At 44.1% G+C, this 20,520-nt stretch overlaps 1 protein-coding gene across 5 annotated transcripts in view; it reads right to left on the bottom strand.

The window, feature by feature from the left end:
* Positions 1-7,125: 7,125 nt before the first annotated feature.
* LOC137425715 (tripartite motif-containing protein 2) overlaps positions 7,126-20,520 on the bottom strand; it is a 190,778-nt gene continuing 177,383 nt past the window's right edge. For all 5 annotated transcript variants that reach the window (XM_068114427.2, XM_068114431.2, XM_078777029.1 and 2 more), the window contains 2 exons: positions 11,867-12,057; positions 7,126-9,819 (listed from right to left, as the gene is read on the bottom strand). In XM_068114427.2, coding sequence (XP_067970528.2) covers positions 11,905-12,057 — 153 coding nt within the window. In that variant the 3' untranslated portion in view covers positions 7,126-9,819; positions 11,867-11,904. The remainder of the gene's footprint in view (positions 9,820-11,866; positions 12,058-20,520) is intronic.

The raw sequence follows: 20,520 nt of genomic DNA, 5'->3' as shown, positions 1-20,520 counted from the left end.
GCCTGCACGTTTATTCATTGTTTGCATTTTTGGCTTGAGTTCGCTTTTCTGTCTAACTGCAAAATCCCCTGTGGCATACATTTCCTGTCCTTGAAGCTAGCCCGGTTCTGTTTGAGATTTAAAAAAAAAAAAAAAAACCACCTTTAGAGGCCATTTTTCCCCGCAAGCGGGGGTTGGCCTTTTTCGGGAACCGTGGTTGTTGTTGTTTTTCGGTCCCCTTTTTGAAGCAATGTTTTACGGCTGGATGCCCTTCCTGACGCCAACCCTTTTTGCCGCCTTTAACGACAAACAGGGAATTACCAGTGAACTGGTCCTCAATTAGCCGACCTCGGAAGGATGACAGGCTGAGTCAACCCCCCTGGCGTTAATTCAGCGATCGACCGGGATTCGAACCCAGGATCCTAGGATCCTAAGCTGACACCCTAGCCACTAGCCCAACACCTGTTTGAGATAATAGCTTGGTAATGTCATAATGTCTTACTTTCGCATCTGTGCCTTCAAACTTAATTCCATTCACTGATTAAGGGACGTCGACAGGGGCTGTGCTAGCCCATTGTCCTTTATCTAAGGGTCACTGCTTCAGCGCAGAGTTTTTTCTGATTTAGCGAAAGTTTTTTCTACTTGGCCTAGCCTATATAATGGATCTTGTCCCAGTGTATTTTCAGTGTGGTTCGGACTGGCACTGCTTACGTGTTAAGCTCTGCAGTTTGGCCATACTCCACAATTGTGTATTGCTGTGATTCTAATAAAACCGCTGTGCTTATAACCTTGTCTCTCCTTCCCTTAAGTGAAGACCAACATCTGGTGTCAGGAGTGGGATCACCTGGCCACAGGTGCGACTGGAGGGCTCTTCAGGACGGGGGAGGCACGGCTGGCGCCAGCATATTTCGGCAGAGGTAAGCATATTTGCACACCTAAATTGGGAAAGCCTCTTCCCCTCCTTTAGATTTGGCAGATCTCCTTCGACTGTGGCTAAGCGTGTATCCCGAACCAAATTTAAGCAAAGCACCAGTGGGTTAACGAATCAAGCAAGGAGGGCGCCCGAGGTAGGAGGGAGAACCCCTTCAGGAAAAACCCCGGCGTAGGGAAAAGGCTAGGTTAAGAGGGAAAACCCCTCAGGTAAAGGAATACCCCGGCGTGGGTAAGGTAATAAGTTAAGTTCTGGAGGAAAGGAGGTAGTGAAGACCGGGCGGCGTCTCGATCAAATACCTACCAAGAAATGATCAGCCTAAGAAAGGAAGATGGGTAATAATCAAGGAGTAGAGGGAGAACCCCTAAAGAATACCCCAGCGTTTTATATTAAAGGGAAGCATGGATACGCTGCTGTACAACCGGGAAAAGCTTGGGCGGAGTTAACCAAGGATCTGAGTAATCCTTGGCCGGAGTAAGGATCATTTGTAATAGAAAGGTTGGAAGCGCTATATGGGGCGTTAGACGCCCTGGATAAGAAAAAGAAGTCTTCCACCGGATTCATGGAAAGTGTACGGGTGGTGGAAGGTAGAAGCTTTGCAATGACAGGCAGCTTTTAAGCAAGCAAGTGTTACGTAGTCCCCTCGGTGAATACCTGGTCTCGGTGACCCCCGGACCGTGAGAGGAACTTCGCCAGAAAGTTGTATTATATATGCGCTTTCGCCACGCAATCCATATGAATTCCACCCAAGAGAAAACTGATGTTCAAGGATATATTTCAATGGTAATGATACCATACAATTTCAATGATACAACCCCGGAGATTTTCCCCGAGCAATCAATAGCAAACAACCATCAACAATTCCCAATCCACAATCAATCCCCTATATGATTAAGATGGCCATCTTATATATGTGTGTTCACTTCGGTACTCACGACCCCCTTTTGGTCTCTGCCCCTCACAATGTCTCTGGGCCCCTCCTGACCAAGATACTGGTCGGCGTCGCCGCACTCGGGCGGTTGAACGAACCCCGGGTGGACGTTGTTCCACCGGGCAGGTATCGTACCAGGCCCCGCGGCTGCAGCCCCTCGTGGCCACGCGAAGCGGGTACGGTAGAGCAAGCCAAAAGCCCCACACCGCTTGCAAGGCGCGTTAGGCCCCAACGGGCGACCCGCACGCGTCTGTTTAGACGGTGCCGCGAACGGTGCCAGACGCGGGGTCGCTGCACGGCCCCACGTCAACTTGACGTCTCCACCGGGCAGGTACACGTCCCGGTAACTCCTCTCGCCAGACGGGCTTCCGAACGCCGCTTTTCCACGCAGCGCAAGGTCGATCCCACCTCTCGTCGGAGCGGGGCGAGGAAGAAGAATAATCGTCCCTTTTCTTCCTCGTGTCTTTTTCTCTTCCGTTTCCGGTCACTTCCGTTTCCGGACACTTTTCAGAAGGGCTCCTGACCCTCCAACCACAACAACCCTTAATCTACTAAACATGGATAAGCAAAGACCTGAATGGTAATTCACATACATTCACATAAATATGTAACACAAGTCTGCGAGGGGAGTTGGGAAAATATCAGGATGAGCAAAAGCAGAGTCCGAAGAATCAGGACAGACAGATGAAGGCACTTATGGCGCAATCAAGTCAGAAGGTGATGGTAGCTCGAACGAACTCCAATGAGGAAGAGCAGGATAAGGAAGGTGAATTCCCAGATCCCCACCCCTCCCAAGGCCTTGGTCCAGTCCCAGGATCAAAGGCACACGCATCCCGACACCAGGGCGCCACAGGGGGAACGAACGGGCGTCACCCGAGGTTCCAAGGGTCCTGGAAAACCATCGGCTCCCCAGGTAGAGGATGAAGGAGATAGCGGCACTGACATCTCGGGTTTCCCGGCCCCAATAGGCCCAGGGTGGAAATTATACCCCTCACTAGCAGAATTCCAGGCACCGATTGGGTCAGAAACGAAAGAGGCATTCCCCGTGCGATGCGTGGGAATCAGGGCAAATGGCGTCATAGTAAGGGAACGGGTGCCTTGGAAGGAATCTGATTTAACGGCCATGCAAAAGAGGGTTAAGGATATGTTGATCGACCAACCCTCGGATATAGTAGCATTGCTCCGCCATTGGATAACAGAAGGGACCGCGGATTGGAGAGATATTTGTCATTTGGGAGCATCCGTGCTACCACCAAGGGTATGGGAAAAGGCTAAAGTCCTCGCGGCATGGCCAGCAGATGACCCCGTCGCGCGGCAGCAAAACCCAATGAATGCAAATGATTGGAAAATGTTGAAAGATTTTCTCCTGACCAGCATTGACAATGCACTAGCGCCGCCTGGAGGACCAGATTGGGGAAAAATTGGGAACATAAAACAAAAAGCAGGAGAAACGGTCGGCGACTTCCGAGAGAGAATAGAAAAGGCAATAGCTCGGTGGGGTGGACTAGGACTAATCCAAATCGGGGACCTACCCGCTCCCCTGGTGAACAATTATCTAGTAGAAGGGCTTCGGTCAGCGCTGAAGAAACAAGTGCATGCCGTTCTTTTCGGCTGGAAAGGAATGGGAACCAATGAATTATGTGCGAAACTCGAACAATGCCTGGGTTCCTCTGCGGAGGAGAAAAAGGAAATTAAGGAGGAAATAATGCAAATGTTGGTGCAAGATAAATTAGCACAGCAACAGGGGAAGAAACAAAAAGGGGGGAGAAAGAAGAAATCTACCCAAATGGAAATAATGGGAAGTGATAGCGAGAATGAGGATAGCGAGGACGAGGCGCCCACCCCAGTGGTACAGGCCGCTGTAATGCAAGTACCCCAGGGACCACAAGGCCCCTAGTTAGGGCATTTTATAATTTTTTTGAAAAATGTGTGAAAAAATTGCTTACCAATAGCTTTCTTCACCAATGTGTTCATGTAGGTGTCTACAAACACCTCTCAATTTATTCCTTCCCAAATCCTTGGGGAAAAGTCCAAATTCAAAATGGCGTCCAAAATGGAAAAATTGTGGATAAAGTCATAGTTTGGCCAGAAATGTAATACTTAATATGGGGAAGAAACCACAAAAATATTGTTCTAGGACAATTGTGAACTCTTGCTAAGCATATTTGTAATAAACTAGATGACCCATGACCCGTTGGGTCAATGTCAGTTTGAATAGATATGAGAATAGAACTAAAGCGAACGCTGGACATCATCAGGGAGATTATTTGGGCCAGCAAGCCATAAGGCTCACCTCTCCAGCGTTCTAAATCACTTACCTGTGACACATGATTTCGGCCCTTATCTCCGATCACGTTTTTATTTTTTTTTATTTTTTTGAAAAAACACGCGACCCGTGGACTACCACGATTTTGTTGTCAGAGGACACTTCTGATGACGATGTTCTTTGTCGACGATCCTCCATTTACATAAACTCGCACGTTCTCTTTCCTCTTCCCTCGACTGAGCGCCACATACAGCTGACCATGCTGGAAGACCGGTTTCTCCAGGTAGACCAGCACATTCTCCATAGTTTGCCCTTGCGCCTTATGGATCGTCATTGCGAAGCAGGATTGTATGGGGAACTGGCAGCGCTGCAAAGGGATATCCTCAGCTTCCGACAGATTTAGTCGGATCCGAGGGAGCATTACAGTTTCGCCTTCAAACGTTGAACTTATGATCCTCGCAACTATAATATTTCGAAGCATGTCCTCAACAATCATGCGCGTCCCGTTGCAAAGTTTCGGAGGGTCCAAGTTCCGCATCAAAATGATAGGGGATCCTTTTTTGAGCTCGAGGTTGTGCGGCGGCAATCCCGAGACTTCAACGGAATCTAGGAATTCCGTTGGGAAGTGCGTCGCATCAGTACCCTCAGTCACACTGTTGAACGCAGCATACTCCTTGCTAGCACCAGGGAACCTTGTGATGCATCTTGAATTGATGTTTCGCATCATATCGTTGAGGGGCACTAATATAGACCTTGCTGAAAAAACCTCCATCGGATTGGCGATTGATGGATATATGGAGGATTTGGCAAATATGGTGGATGGATATTGGTGGATGGATATTGGCGAATGAGCCCACTCGCTGTCAGCAGTATATCCTCTGGCAAATCTATCTCATCATCCGCATTTTTCTCGATTCTATCCTCGCCGATGTCGAGCAAAAATCTTGAAAACTGCCCACTTCCGTCGGTCAGTCGCATATTAGTTCTCAAGTGAAACATTCCAAAGCTCTGCCATAAGTAGGACTTCTTTATGCACGCATTCTCAACGTCAGCATCACACCCTCTTTTCACCATGGGCAGAAGTTGACGGAAATCACCACAGCATATCGTCAAGATCCCTCCAAAAGGCTCGTCTTTGTCACATACATCATGCAACGTGCGATCCACAGCCTCGAAACTCTCTCTCCTGATCATAGGACACTCATCCCACACGATGAGTTTTGTACTTCGAAAGAGGTCTGCGATAGTGGAATTTTTATCGATGTTGCATACGCCATCTTCCCTCGGTGTCAGAGGGATTTGGAACCTTGAGTGCGCTGTTCTTCCACCAGGCATGAGGGTAGCAGCTATGCCAGATGAGGCCACCGCAGGAGGCAACTTCTCCACTCGCTCTCACTTTAGAGAGAATCAAGTTAATAAGAAACGTCTTCCCTGTGCCTCCAGGCGCGTCAATGAAAATCATTGATGACTGATTCGTGCGGATGTTGCTATTCGCGTCCATAGACGTGAGGTGTGATTCGTTGTCCGCGTCCGTAGCGCCGTCGGAGGGTTGATACGACATTCTTCCTGCAAATAGTATTGTGTTTGTGCTGTCGTTTTGCCGATCATCAAATGACAAATAAATTACATTGTGAAAATTAAAGATTTCAAATAAACCTATTTAAAGTGTATGCGCATATAAATAATTTTAAAAATCGAAGAAATATCTCTCGGTAATTTCCTGAAACATATTTTACTTCCGGGTAATAATGTTGAATGAAATAACGAAGATATATACTGTATGCCTGTTATTTTAGGCGGTGTATTTTCGTATATCAACGTGGCGCGATTTTTAAAATATATCTCTGCAATTTCCCGTGTGTGCGTGAATGTTCTCAATTATTTCTTTTACCGAGTCTAAAACCATCGATAAAAATGAAATCAGATGGCGACTTAGATTGAAGATAAAGGCGTGAGACAGACTCAATGGCCTTGAAGATACAAGCCTTTCAGAATTCATTTCGTTCTATAAACGGAAACTTTCATCGGATTTTCTTCCCGTTTTTTTTCAACCGAGTCTAAAACTATGTTAGCGACTGTGAAAAATGAAATGATATATCGAATTTGATTTGAAATAAATCTGAGAGAGAGAGCAAGACACCACGGGCCTACAAAACAGGCCTCAAAGCTATGCGAGTTAATAAAATGGTGGATATTACTACTCTCTCAAAGGGGTAAGCCACGCCCCCGGACCGATCGAATGTTACATACAAACACGCAAGATTTCAATTTTATAATTATATAGATACATTACATTTGTATGACGTCTAATAAATAAAGAAGATAAAAGCACACCTGACATGAGGCCCAGGCTTCAGACTTTGGCATGCTCACGTGGCTGCACCGTCGAATAGACTGTTCCAACTTGTCATTTTTGACGGGCTTTATGCTAGTGTCTGCTATTAGAGAGATATTTGTCTGTGTGTCGCCATTTTTCCTCAGATGGCTGAATGGTCTTCGTTAGCCTTTCAGAAGTTCATGAGCGAGTTCCTTTTTCCAGGATCACTGCTCATCTCCACTCATGACTTGGCAAAACATTTTTTCTGTCTGTGTGTCCGTCTGTCTGTGCGTCCGTCCACAACGTCGTCCGTTTATGACTGAAGAATCATTTCTTTTAAATTTAATGTTGTATTTTGAACACAAATTGGAACATCAATAGGAAGTAAAGTCTGCCGTGTCACCGTATTTTGGCTCTGAATTTGTCCCGATCGATCGGACATGTCCAGAGAAGAACCACCTTTAAAGAGGTGGTTCTTCTCTGGACATGTCCAGAGAGAAGCGAGATAATTTCTTTACTCTGCCTGTCTGTCTGTCTGGCAGTAAAACAAAATGGAAAATCATTCCAAACAGGAAACATACTTGTTTGGATGTTATAAACAACATAAACAACAGGCACGAAGAACTAATGGAACGTGCTAAATAAGGTGGTGTAAAAACTGCTGCGTCAACGGCAGTAAACTTCCGGGATAGTTTCTTTTTCTACAACTTTCAAAATCTTTATTTTATTTCAATTGAATTATATACTTGAACAACGTGGAGCACAAATCACCTTCTTGGCACTTTCAAACCCTTCCATTTAGCAGTACCGTGCAGAATATTACAGCATTTGACATCATCACGAGCAATCAAATTTGCCACATGCACATCCCGCCCACGACCTTTCACAAATATATGAGGTAAGGTGTTCTACAAACTCTAGTTGTTCAAGCAACAAACAGTTTTAATAAATAAAACTCCATACACATGTTTAAAACGAAAAAACGAAAATAACATTTAATTGCCAATAAGGAAGATTAGTAAGGAAGCTGTCGAAGTAAATGCTTAGAAGCCAGATTTGTATCTCCCCTCCTCATGCTCCAAACAACCCAATCATCAGAAGAGTGCCAGGTCACATGACACATTTTAAAATTGATGAGCTGTGTTGATGAGGCCCAGTCCTTGGAAGAGTGCCAAGTCACGTGACTCATTTTAAAATTGATGAGCTGTGTTGATGAGGCCCAATCCTTGGAAGAGTGCCAAGTCACGTGACTCATTTTTAAATTGATGAGCTGTGTTGATGAGGCCCAATCCTTGGAAGAGTGCCAAGTCACGTGACTCATTTTTAAATTGATGAGCTGTGTTGATGAGGCCCAATCCTTGGAAGGGTGCCAAGTCACGTGACTCATTTTTAAATTGATGAGATGTGTTGATGAGGCCCAATCCTTGGAAGAGTGCCAAGTCACGTGACTCATTTTTAAATTGATGAGATGTGTTGATGAGGCCCAATCCTTGGAAGGGTGCCAAGTCACGTGACTCATTTTAAAATTGATGAGATGTGTTGATGAGGCCCAGTCCTTGGAAGAGTGCCAAGTCACGTGACTCATTTTTAAATTGATGAGATGTGTTGATGAGGCCCAATCCTTGGAAGAGTGCCAAGTCACGTGACTCATTTTAAAATTGATGAGATGTGTTGATGAGGCCCAATCCTTGGAAGAGTGCCAAGTCACGTGACTCATTTTAAAATTGATGAGATGTGCTGATGAGGCCCAATCCTTGGAAGAGTGCCAAGTCACGTGACTCATTTTAAAATTGATGAGCTGTGTTGATGAGGCCCAATCCTTGGAAGAGTGCCAAGTCACGTGACTCATTTTAAAATTGATGAGATGTGTTGATGAGGCCCAATCCTTGGAAGAGTGCCAAGTCACGTGACTCATTTTAAAATTGATGAGATGTGCTGATGAGGCCCAATCCATGGAAGAGTGCCAAGTCACGTGACTCATTTTAAAATTGATGAGATGTGTTGATGAGGCCCAATCCTTGGAAGAGTGCCAAGTCACGTGACTCATTTTAAAATTGATGAGATGTGTTGATGAGGCCCAATCCTTGGAAGAGTGCCAAGTCATGTGACTCATTTTAAAATTGATGAGATGTGCTGATGAGGCCCAATCCTAGGAAGAGTGCCAAGTCACGTGACTCATTTTAAAATTGATGAGATGTGTTGATGAGGCCCAATCCTTGGAAGAGTGCCAAGTCACGTGACTCATTTTAAAATTGATGAGATGTGTTGATGAGGCCCAATCCTTGGAAGAGTGCCAAGTCACGTGACTCATTTTAAAATTGATGAGCTGTGTTGATGAGGCCCAGTCCTTGGAAGAGTGCCAAGTCACGTGACTCATTTTAAAATTGATGAGATGTGTTGATGAGGCCCAATCCTTGGAAGAGTGCCAAGTCACGTGACCCATTTAGAAATTTGCGGGACGTGCTGACGAGGATACAGGAGCGCTCATATCAGAATAAAGTGTGCGGTGTGCAAAATGGCCAATGCATGGAATTGTAGGAAGGAATGTGAAGGTTAGAGCAAGCAGAGGGAAATATGTGATAGGGTAATACCGAGAAGCTTTATCACATAGTCAAGAAAGTATAGCATTTTAAAGAGCTCCACTACACAAGCACATGGACATCAGCATCAGCATCAGCAAGCATTCTATGGACACGAAAATAAAAGCTCAATCTAATATGCAGAACCACAGTATCGCTTTCGGTACACCTTGTATACCTTCATATCCACGCCTGACCAAACATCCACTGAGACTATGTACAAATAATATACACCGTGCTCACTAGTTAAGTGAATCTTACTTTACCATTTACTGTACTGTGGCAATTGCTTGAATTCAATTTCCAAATATTGTTGCAGTATTTAAATACAAAAGGTGTATCCGGGGACATTCAAAACAACCGTTTACAAAAACCGAATCTCACCGGCTTCAAACATCCAGGGTTTCCATGAAACCTACCTGTCCTTTCAAATTACATTTAATGAACACACGAGCACTTCATATAATGTTTGAGAAAACGGGTTTATGTATTTACTAAACTTCCTAATGATGCTACGACAAAAAACCAAATATGTAAACAAATTCAATAACTTAGATATCGACACAACACAAAGGTACAACAAACAAAAGGTGACCATGTGAGCAACGATGACGAGACTTCAGGGTTTCCACTGGAATAGTTCACTGGATCCTAAACGGGGCCCTGGGACCTCTTTGTGGACCCTGCGACCAGGTGAGATCCCATCCGTGGAGTCCAGGTGAACGGGGCCGGGTGTCCGCCTTTTCATGGACCCTAGCATCGGGTGGGATCCTCTCTGCGGATCTCAAACAGGGCCGTAGAACCATTTCACAGAACCTGCGATCAAGTGCCAATCCGCACGCAAAGTTGGACTGATTAAACAATTAGTTCTCACGTGTAGCCATATTATCCATTTAGCAATGATCTTTTTGTTTAGCAATGACCTCAAGCTACACAAATCTAGAAACAGCAGCAAAGTCAAGAAGCACTCATCATGCATGCACCCACACAATTACCAAAAGTATTGGGACAGCCCACCCGAAGTTGAAAGCAACCTGATAACCCTGCTGGCAGCATGTAACTTACAAGGTGTCGTAGGTATCAAAAGTATGTTGTAATCAAGATACCATGACGTAGAGATGAATAACCTTCAACATAGAACAAGTAACAGCTACCAGGGGTTTGCAATATTTTCATCGCAATGGACCCTGGGCCCTTCCAGGTATTGGAAAAGTATACAGGATACATATCCTGGAAACGCATACAGTATACATATCTTACAAAAGTATACAGTATATATAAGTTGCAAAAGTATACAGCATACATATCTTGCAAAAGTATACAGTATACATATCCTGGAAAAGTATACAGTATACATATCTTGGAAAAGTATACAGTATACATATCCTGGAAAAGTATACAGTATACATATCCTGGAAAAGTATACAGCATACATATCCTGGAAAAGTATACAGTACACATATCCTGGAAAAGTATACAGTATACATATCTTGCAAAAGTATACAGTATACATATCATGGAAAAGTATACAGTATACATATCTTGCAAAAGTATACCATATACATATCCTGGAAAAGTATACAGTATACATATTTTGAAAAAGTATACAGTATACATATCCTGGAAAAGTATACAGTATACATATCTTGGAAAAGTATACAGTATACATATCCTGGAAAAGTATACAGCATACATATCCTGGAAAAGTATGCAGTATACATATCCTGGAAAAGTATACAGTATACATATCTTGCAAAAGTATACAGTATACATATCTTGCAAAAGTATACAGTATACATATCCAGGACAAGTATACAGTATACATATCCTGGAAAAGTATACAGTATACATATCTTGCAAAAGTATACAGTATACATATCTTGCAAAAGTATACAGTATACATATCCTGGAAAAGTATACAGTATACATATCTTGCAAAAGTATACAGTATACATATCCTGGAAAAGTATACAGTATACATATCTTGCAAAAGTATACAGTATACATATCCTGGAAAAGTATACAGTATACATATCTTGCAAAAGTATACAGTATACATATCTTGCAAAAGTATACAGTATACATATCCTGGAAAAGTATACAGTATACATAGCTTGCAAAAGTATACAGTATACATATCCTGGAAAAGTATACAGTATACATATATTGCAAAATTATACAGGATACATATCCTGGGAAAATATACAGTATACATATCCTGGAAAAGTATACAGTATACATCTCTTGCAAAAGTATACAGTATACATATCCTGAAAAAGTATACAGCATACACATCTTGCAAAAGTATACAGTATACATATCCTGGAAAAGTATACAATATACATATCTTGCAAAAGTATACAGTATGCAAAAAATTGAGTCTGATAAGCTTCAAAACGTAGAACACCACTATTATGGAAGACTGCGACCAAAATCTGGGTCCAAAGTGTGAGTGATAGAATACGAGCTACGCTTGCTATCAAATGTAGAAAAACACTTATAGAAATGGTTGTGAATAAATAACTCAAAAAGTTTCACTTTACAAATACTTTTGGTAACGTGTGTGTGTGTGTGACACGCGCACGCACGCGCACACACACACACACACACACACACACACACACACACACACACACACACACACACACACACACACACACACACACACACACACACACACACACACACACACGTCATTAAAAATGTCAAGTGTTAGTGTCATTAAAAAAAAAAAAAAAAGACCAAGACATTCATAGTGCAACGTTTTCAAATTACTTAGCTGAGGTTATAAACTTAAAGAGCATGAACAAAGCAAGAAGAGTGATGTGTGCGGGCAAGTGAGAAGCACAAGTTTGCATGCCACCTTTGTAAAGCAGCCTGCACTGTTGAAGAATATCAAAACTACTGCAGATAGCGGTAGATTTTAAAACAGTGGTTTCCAGAGTCTGCCACAATGACGTGACCATCGGAGGTGAGGGCCAAGCCCTGCGGCCCATATAGTGGGTCAGCCGAAGTGTTAATGTAGGACAAAAAAGATCCGGAGCTGTCGAAAACCTGAAGCGTGGATGGGAGAAGAAAAACATTGTTACTCAAGCAAAGAAAACTAGCAATGAACGGCCCTACGTTGCTACAAACGAGTACATTACACACATTAAATGGTTCGTAACTGGTAGGTACAAAAGGACCCGCAAAAAAATGATGGGTCGTTCTTGTGCATGAAATTACTATGGCCAACTCAATAGCGTCTGCTGTGCAATACCAGCACATACTGTGCAGCACCTATGCATGTCAAGCAACACATGTTGCTTCAACTTCCTAATAAGGGACCTTTGCTTACCTGGACCTTTGTTCAATGTTTTTACTACCTCCACCACCAAAGGTGGTAAAGGTTGTGTTTTCATCCCTGTTTGTATATCTGTCTGTTTTAAGTTACGGATGGATTTGGATGAAACTTAATGGACTGGATGGATATGTGACAAGGACAAATCATTTAGATTTTGGAGATCCGGATCCGGATACAAGAATTTTTCTTTCTAAGTGGGTCGTCACCATTGAGAGATGGGACCAAAAATTATATAAAGCACAATATCTCAAAAAGTTTTTTTTTGTTGTTGTACACAAGATCGAGGCTCGTGTAAGAGCGAGCACATTAAACCACATTAGCACATTAAAAAACATAAACGGACACATAAAACAATAAAGGGCGGGGGAGACAAGATGGGGAGAGAAAGGGAAGCACACAAGCACAACAACAGCAGAGAACAGGGACATCGGGAGATCTGTGGAAGGGAGAGGGCCGGGGTGAGGGGGAGAAGGGGAGGGGAGGGGAAGGGAAGGGAAGGGGTACACGGTATAAACAAATTGACACTACTAGGAATTTCAGGAATGAAGTCGGAGATTGAAAGAGGTGGATTTGGGATGTATTAACAGAGAAGAAAAGTTCAAGGTTTTGGATGGGAAAAATAACAGATGGTGGTGAACAGCTGTTTTAACGACTTGGAGGGAGGAGTGGGATTGAAGAGAGTGAGGGAGTTTGTTCCAGAGGTGGGAGAAAAGAGGAATGAAAGAGTGAAGGTGAGCAGAGAGTCTTGATTTTGGCAATTTCACCAGAACAGGGTTGCTGGCAGTTCTTCTGCATCCTGAAGGAATATTTGGGGGACACAGCACAGACAGAGCTGGGGGAGCTAGGCCGGAGAGGAGTCGGTAGTAGACAGAAAGACCAACAACCTGCCTGCGGTGAGTAAGTGAAAGGCCCTCAGAATCAGCTTAATCACAGAAGATTCCAATGATTCTGAAAGCTTTGGTTTCTACAGCGTGAAGCCAAGCTCGGTGTGAGGCAGGAGCACTGGCCAAGAGGGCAGAACAGTATTCCATTGAGCTGCAGATAAAAGTCTTGTATGTGGTGAGGAGCTCAGAAGTGCCCAGAAAGGACTTCGCATGACGGAGGATGCCCAGTCGGCGACTGGCTTTGGAGGCCAGCTTGGAAATATGGTTTTCCCAGGAAAGATCATGGCAGATAGTGAGACTCAAAAGCTTGTGTGACAGAACTTCCTCAAGAGGGTTGTTGAGAAAGTAGATGGGAGGGTTTTCCAGACGGTCTTTTCAGAGAGACAAAGTAAGAGTGTGAGATTTGTAAGGATTGAAAGACATGTTCTACTTGTTTGACCAGTTTGCGATATTGTCCAGGTCTGCAGAGAGTCGAAGAGATCATTGATGAAGACCCGAAAAAAGCACAGGCCCCAAAACACTGCCTTGGGGAACTCCAACCTGAACAGGAAGGGGAAATGAGAGAATTCCATTCAGGGCCACAAGTTGACTGTGTGGAGAGGACGTCCATAAGCCATGCGTGGAGGTTTCCATGGATACCACAAGAGGAGTTTGGTGAGCAGAGCTGGGTGCCAGACCGTATCAAAGGCACGAGATATGTCAAGGGAGACAGCTCTGATTTCATGTTTCGCATTGAGAACCTCCATCCATTGTTGAGACAGCAGAAGCAACATGTCCAGAGTAGAGTGACCTGGTCTGAATCCAAATTGATGATCAGAGATCAAGCCATTGGAGATGAGGAAGGATTTAATGTCAGAAGCAATGATGGATTCCATGACCTTGTTGATTATTGGGAGCAAGCTGATTGGTCTGTAGTTGCAAGGATCTGTTTTTGTACCTTTTTTTTGTGTAAAGCGGTAATGTTGGCTGATTTCCAAGCTGATGGCAGATGACCTTGAGCAAAAGAGGGTGAAGAGAACAGAGAGAGGGTGATATAGAGCGGCAGAGCAGGATTTTAGAACCCGTGGGCTGATGCCGTCTGGTCCAATTGCAGAATCAGAGTCAAGGATTGACAGAAACTTCTCCACCTTGTCAGGAGAGAAGGACACAGAGTCCAGGAGCAGCTGGGTATGACTGGGTATGACTGGGTATGGGTGGTTACAGAGAGAGACGGGTTTGGGACACAATATTTTGAGGCAAACACAGAGTTTAGGCATTCGGCTTTTTCACGTACAGTGTCACCTGTGTAGCCGTTTGAGGTGAGGGAGGGGATGGAGGGGGAACAAACACCAGAAACAGATTTGACCAGACGCCACCAGGATTTGGAAGAGGGAGACAGATAAGAGAGTTCGGTCTTGAGAACGGAGAGATATTGTTTCCTGGCTCTCCTGAGGGTGGACACACACTTGTTTCGGGCTTTGTGAAAGGAAATGAGATTTCCTTCCGTTGGATTTGCTTTCCAGCAGGTGAAGGCAAGTTGTTTCTGGGCAACAGCCTCACCACAAGATTCCGTGTACCATGGACGGGAGGAAGGGTATGACAACTGAAGACGAGATGGGATGCATCTGTGCATGAGAGAGAGCAAATTGCTTTTGAAGAATTCCTTCAACTATAACAGTTTTTAGTTTCTCATCTCTTCAGTTATGAATTATTAGTTTCTCATCTTCAATAAGTTAATTTGGAAAAATTGTTTCGACATAATTGCTAATTAATCTAAATGTGGCATTATTGGTAGGGGTGAATACTTTTGCAGGCCACTGTACATCTCTCTCAGAGAACGTGGAATAACTTTTAACCACTCATCCCACTCTCTCTTCCTCATGTAGCGATTTCAATAGTCACCATGCAACTTGGCTGGGTGTTGGTCCTCTCTCACCAGCTGTGGCACTTCAAATGATTTCTGTAACTCAGTGGGGCTGACTCAATCTGTGAACTTTCCCACCTGTATTTCTCCCAATGGCAAATCCTCCCTTCTGGACTTGGTGATGACTAACTTTTCCACAAATGTTTCCTGCTCTTTCTTTGCCACAATTGGTTCATCTGATCATGTGCTTGAGAGAGTCAACATATTTAGCTATTCTCAGAGAGCGGCTTCAATGCCGGCGAGTCTAGCATTTCATTCAAGTAGAATGGCAGGACTGCAAGCAGCCATCTCTCTTCTGGACTGCTCTCCCATATCTACTGCCCCTAGTGTTAACTCAGCCTGGGAATTCTTCCACATAATCCTGCTCTCAAGCACACATTCATCCCATCTCATCTTCAATTATCCTAACTTTCTTCCTGTCCAGGGTACAGTGAATGTAGGTGCCTCACCACCACAGGATTCAAAAAACTTGCCTTCTCTTCCTGATAGGCAAATCAAACTGAAGGAAATCTCAGATCATTCCACAAATCCCACAAGTGTGTGTCCACTCTCAGAACCAGAAAACATCTGTCCAACCTGAAGATTGAATTTTCAAACATGTCAACCTCCTCTAAAACCGGGTGGTGGCTTGTTAAGTTTGTCTCTGGAGTAAGCTCCCCTTTCATCCCTTAAAATGGCACCATAACCGATCCACTCATGAGAAGGCTGAATGCGTCAATTCAATATTTGCTTCCAAATATTGTGTCCCCAACCCTTAACTCTTGAAACACATCCTTCCCCGTCGTACCCAAATACTCCTGGACTGTTTTTTTTTTTTGTTTTTTTTTCTCCTGAGAAGGTAGAGAAGGTTCTTTCAACCCTCGACTCTATGGATGCAACTGGAACTGACGGCATCAGTTCACGTGTCCTAAAAATCTGCTCTTACACATCCTCTCTCTCTCTCTCTACTTTGTTCAGCTGTTCATTTGCATTAGGTCATCTTCCATCTGCTTGTGAATCGGCCAACATCACTGTACTACGTAAAAAGGTGCAAAAATTGATCCCTTCAACTGCAGACCGAGCAGGTTCGTTCCAATCATCAGTGAGGTCATGGAATCCATCATTGCGGTTTTCTCCAAACTCTCTGCCTATGGCAATCAAAGCCAACTCCCCACATAGCTGACTGACTTCTTCTGCTCTCGTAGCCAACATGTGGCACTCAACGGAATCCCTGTCAAGGCTTGAGTGGCCCAAGGCAGTATTCTAGGCCCTGTCTTATTCCTGATCTTCATCAGCGATCTCTCCAACTCTATGAAAAATCCTCTTTATATATTTGCTGATAATCACTCCACCCTCTGCCGTGACATTCCTCAATCTTCAAACAGGCAGGCTGCAGCCTCTTCCCTCTCTTCAGACCTTGACAAAATCACAAGCTGGTCAAACACCTGGAATATGTCTTTCAATCCTGAGAAATCTCACACTCTCACTAACTCTCTCCAAAAGGACCATCTGGAAAACCTCCTATATCCTTCCTCAACAATACTCTTAAGAAAGGTCAGGTCTCACTATGAGCCATGATCTTTGTTGGGGAAATGCATTTCAAAGTTGGCCTCCAAATCCAGCTGCCAACTGAGCAAAAGCTGAGTCTATGGGCCTATCACTTCGTGCAGACAGGTCGGTGATCTCTGTCTTATTCAGTCTCCTTTCTGGGCTTGCATACTCTGCTCTTTCTCCCACCCAGGTCTCTGCAAGGCTCACATGGTCTACCATCAACCCCCATGTGGAACCAAATTCCACATTCTCATCAATCTCATTCTTCCCTCCAGATCCTCAAGTCAGCTGTTCACCACCATCTTAGATTATTCTCAATCCAAAACCATGATTTTTTCTACCCTAGTAAGCACCCTCCCCTATCCCTTCTCCTTCCAAATTTCCAGTTGTTTCCACTCCTGAGTTTCCTTTTGTCCATCTTGTTCACCCCATGCATCCTCTCCTGCTCCTCATTTCTCCTCACACCCATTCTTTGTGCAAGTCTGCCTCCATCTTGGCCTTTGGCTCTGCTGTTGGTTTTTCCACTCTCTCTTTCTTTATTTTGGCCTGCTGTGTCCTGATCCATTCAGTGCACTAATATGAGCTCTTCCCTTGAGCGTCGACTATGTGGACAAATAAATAAATAACTTTCATTCTGGCAGACGTATTCACTCTACCGAGTGTCGTTGTAGTTCTAAATGTAGGCAGAGGACTATGCATTCGTTCATTCATATTTTTGGAACTTGTCGTAACTATGACCTCCTCAATAATTAATTGGCGAACTGGTCATTGGTACGCCACACTGGGTAAAGAAGGTTTGCTACAAACAAAATATTCGACTGGTGAAAAATTGTAGAATGAAGAACTAGCCTTGCTAGTAAAGGCAATTGTCAATCTACATCAACGGACAGGTAGATCGACGGATGGATTCAACAGCTATGCTAATCTCTGTACAAAACAAAGGAAAAGCTGATGTTTCAGATGTTAACCTTTCGTCAGACCAAGAGCTAAAGACCCACAAGGTGGTGAGGGTCAATTTCCCTGTCGAAAGGTTAATGTGTAAACGTCAGTGTTATCTTGCTTCCTTTGGTGGTTAGCATACCTCTGTGGAAGAATAGATAAATATATAAGTCATATTTGTTAGGGTGGTTGGATTGTACTGAAATGTAAAGGATCCTCAAATCATGCAAGGAGGGGGTGCCAGGAGCTTGGAGCAAGCGGTCGGCCATCTGGGGAATAACCGTGTGACCTTGGACAATGCAAGTGGAGGTAGAATGTTCACTTGGCTCAGAGTTAATTGTTCCAGATGTCCGAATGGCGCCGGGAAGGCTGGCGTTAAAGTGACCTTTGCATTCCACTGGAACGAGATCAAAGGACAGGGTTCTATTTAACCAAGAACTGATCGAGAAACGAGGAGGACTGGACTGAGAATCGGCGAAGGAAGCAAGAGAGAGGGAGAGAGAGCTGAACGTCGCGTCATGTTAACGTCGCGGTTATTTGATTGTAAAGTATAACTGCATCTTCGTATAACCATGTGTTAAAAGAGATTAATAAATCTAAGTTTAAACTGAGTGAGTTTCCATGTGTTTCATTGAGTGTCCAAAGAGGTCATAAACAAAGTTCTTTGACAAGTGGTGGCCCTACATGGTTGCAATGCTGGGGGGAACGGCAGCGGCACTCAGAAGCAAAGGAATGACAATTTTGCTTGTGTGTCCGATATATCCTGCTAATCTTCACAGTGTCTGCAAAGAGAACCCGGTGTGACTGAGATTTGGACGCCAGGAACACATTTCCGATTTTTGTAGCGAAATGCTATGTTGCAGCGATGTGCGTACATAATTTGTGAACGATTGTTTTGGTAACGCACGGACTTTGATAGACTTATTTTGGCGCCAGTAAATGCGATTTTACATAGCGATGGCCATCGTGCTGCATAATTTATCCGCGGCACGTATCGTGACGTCACTCTGTGATGCTCGAACAGGGACGCAAAGTGCGTTCGCATGCTTAGTTACCGCTTCGTGAGTCAAACCGTGGGTATACGCTGAGCACACGTACACGTACATAGTTCACCCGAGTGCGTGCAACGCGCGCTCGAGTTTTGCACTCGAGTTTTGCCAGTCCAACGTGTATGAGACGCGTGGCATTTAGAGATATATATTTGTTATTTTTTTGTCTTTCCCAACTTGGAAATGGCCGAGCGGTTAAATATGCTGGGACGAAATTATAGCGGTTTTTGGTTCGAATCCCGTGGAAACATCCAATTATTTTTTTGGGAATTATTGATTGATTTTTTACCATATGGCATATTTTTGTTTGGATAACACTGTAGGTTGGTTTTGAGGGAAGGATTGCGAACATTTGTGAACGATCCGTTTAGGCGGTAAGGTTCACATTGCATCTATTGTTGACATTATTTGTGTGCAAAATCTAGACGGTGTTTGTCAACCATGACGGCGTACTGAGCCGTCAATTTTTTTTAGTAAAATATATGTTCTGTATCTTTTCACCGATTGATAAACCATGATAGGGCGATAAGATACAACGTAGTGATCTTCCAGAAGATCTGACGGTCTTCGGAAAAGACAAAAAGTGTGCGAAGAGACGTTGTGGTCTCGCTGTTCACATTTTACGTACGGAGCCAGGTGCGGATTAATGGACACAGCGTCCTCATCGCCCTGAACGTTGAGCGCGCGAGGCAAAACACACGGTTCATGCAACCATCGCTCCGCAGTCCGTTTGACGTGCGCACGAAAAGCGCACCGAGATCGCTATCTGTTATTGTTTAGTGTTCCAGCTTGGCAATGGGCGAATGGGTTTTGTGGTCGGGTGCTCGTGACAGCATTATGAAATGCTGTAATTCATATCGGTTGCATGCAATTTGTAAAACGTGCTTTCAAAATTCCGTGCAGTGCACATGCAGGGACGGTTGGGGATTGGCGAATGCTGCTGTGATGGACAGCCAATGAACGCAAAGTGCTCAGAATGCCCGCGATGCAAAATACACGGTTCATATACACGGTACGCACGGGCGGAGTGCGCAGCATATTACATCGCTTCGCTGGTTGACACGTACGCAAGCATCATTTAGAGAAGCAGCGCAAATGTTTCGTTCGTGTACAGTATATTAATAGACTGCGATTAATTACAGTACAGTAGTACACGGTTATAGATTTTCTCGGTACAGATAAAAAGGGCGGTGTATAAGTTGAAAAAAATTAACCCGGAAGTGGCGATCGCATTTTTTACCACGAAAATTATTTATTCATGTTGGAGATAGCGTTCACAAACGCGACGCGTAACTGTTACCACATTTAAGTGGCGACACGTAAACAATGCCAACACACACACACACACACACACACACACACACACACACACACACACACACACACACACACACACACACACACACGTTAAAGTGAGGAGGGAGTTTCCCCCCCCCCCCGACCCCCCCTTCCTCCCCCATCACTGCGTCTCTACCCTCACCACATTCTGATCTCCGCGCACCCCCCAACCTTAACTTACCCCTACCTCACCCTTCTCACACCTCCTCATCATCCCTCATCATCATCTCATCTTAACTGCATTGAGTGATGGGTGATTGTTAAATATGACCTCGGCACGCCAGTTTGCGTGTACTATATTGTCAAATCACGGCTGGTTTAGTAGTGGGCGGTAGTGCCGAGAAAAACACAAAACTGTGGTTGTCACATGACATGGTTCAAATTTTTTGTTACGAAGTAAAACGGCAAAATTGTCGGGGTAAATATCCGGAAGTACAGTACATTCATGCGTTATGACATCATCACGTTCCTTGTCATGGAAGTCAATTTGTGTGGATTTTGGCCGTAAAACATAATAAATATTCATTATTT

This window comes from Myxine glutinosa, chromosome 4, assembly GCF_964187855.1.
Source record: "Myxine glutinosa chromosome 4, kmMyxGlut1.1, whole genome shotgun sequence".
Lineage (NCBI taxonomy): Eukaryota > Metazoa > Chordata > Myxini > Myxiniformes > Myxinidae > Myxine > Myxine glutinosa.
The sequence above is the reverse complement of the archived record's forward strand: the minus strand, read 5'-3'. Positions and strand labels throughout refer to the sequence as shown.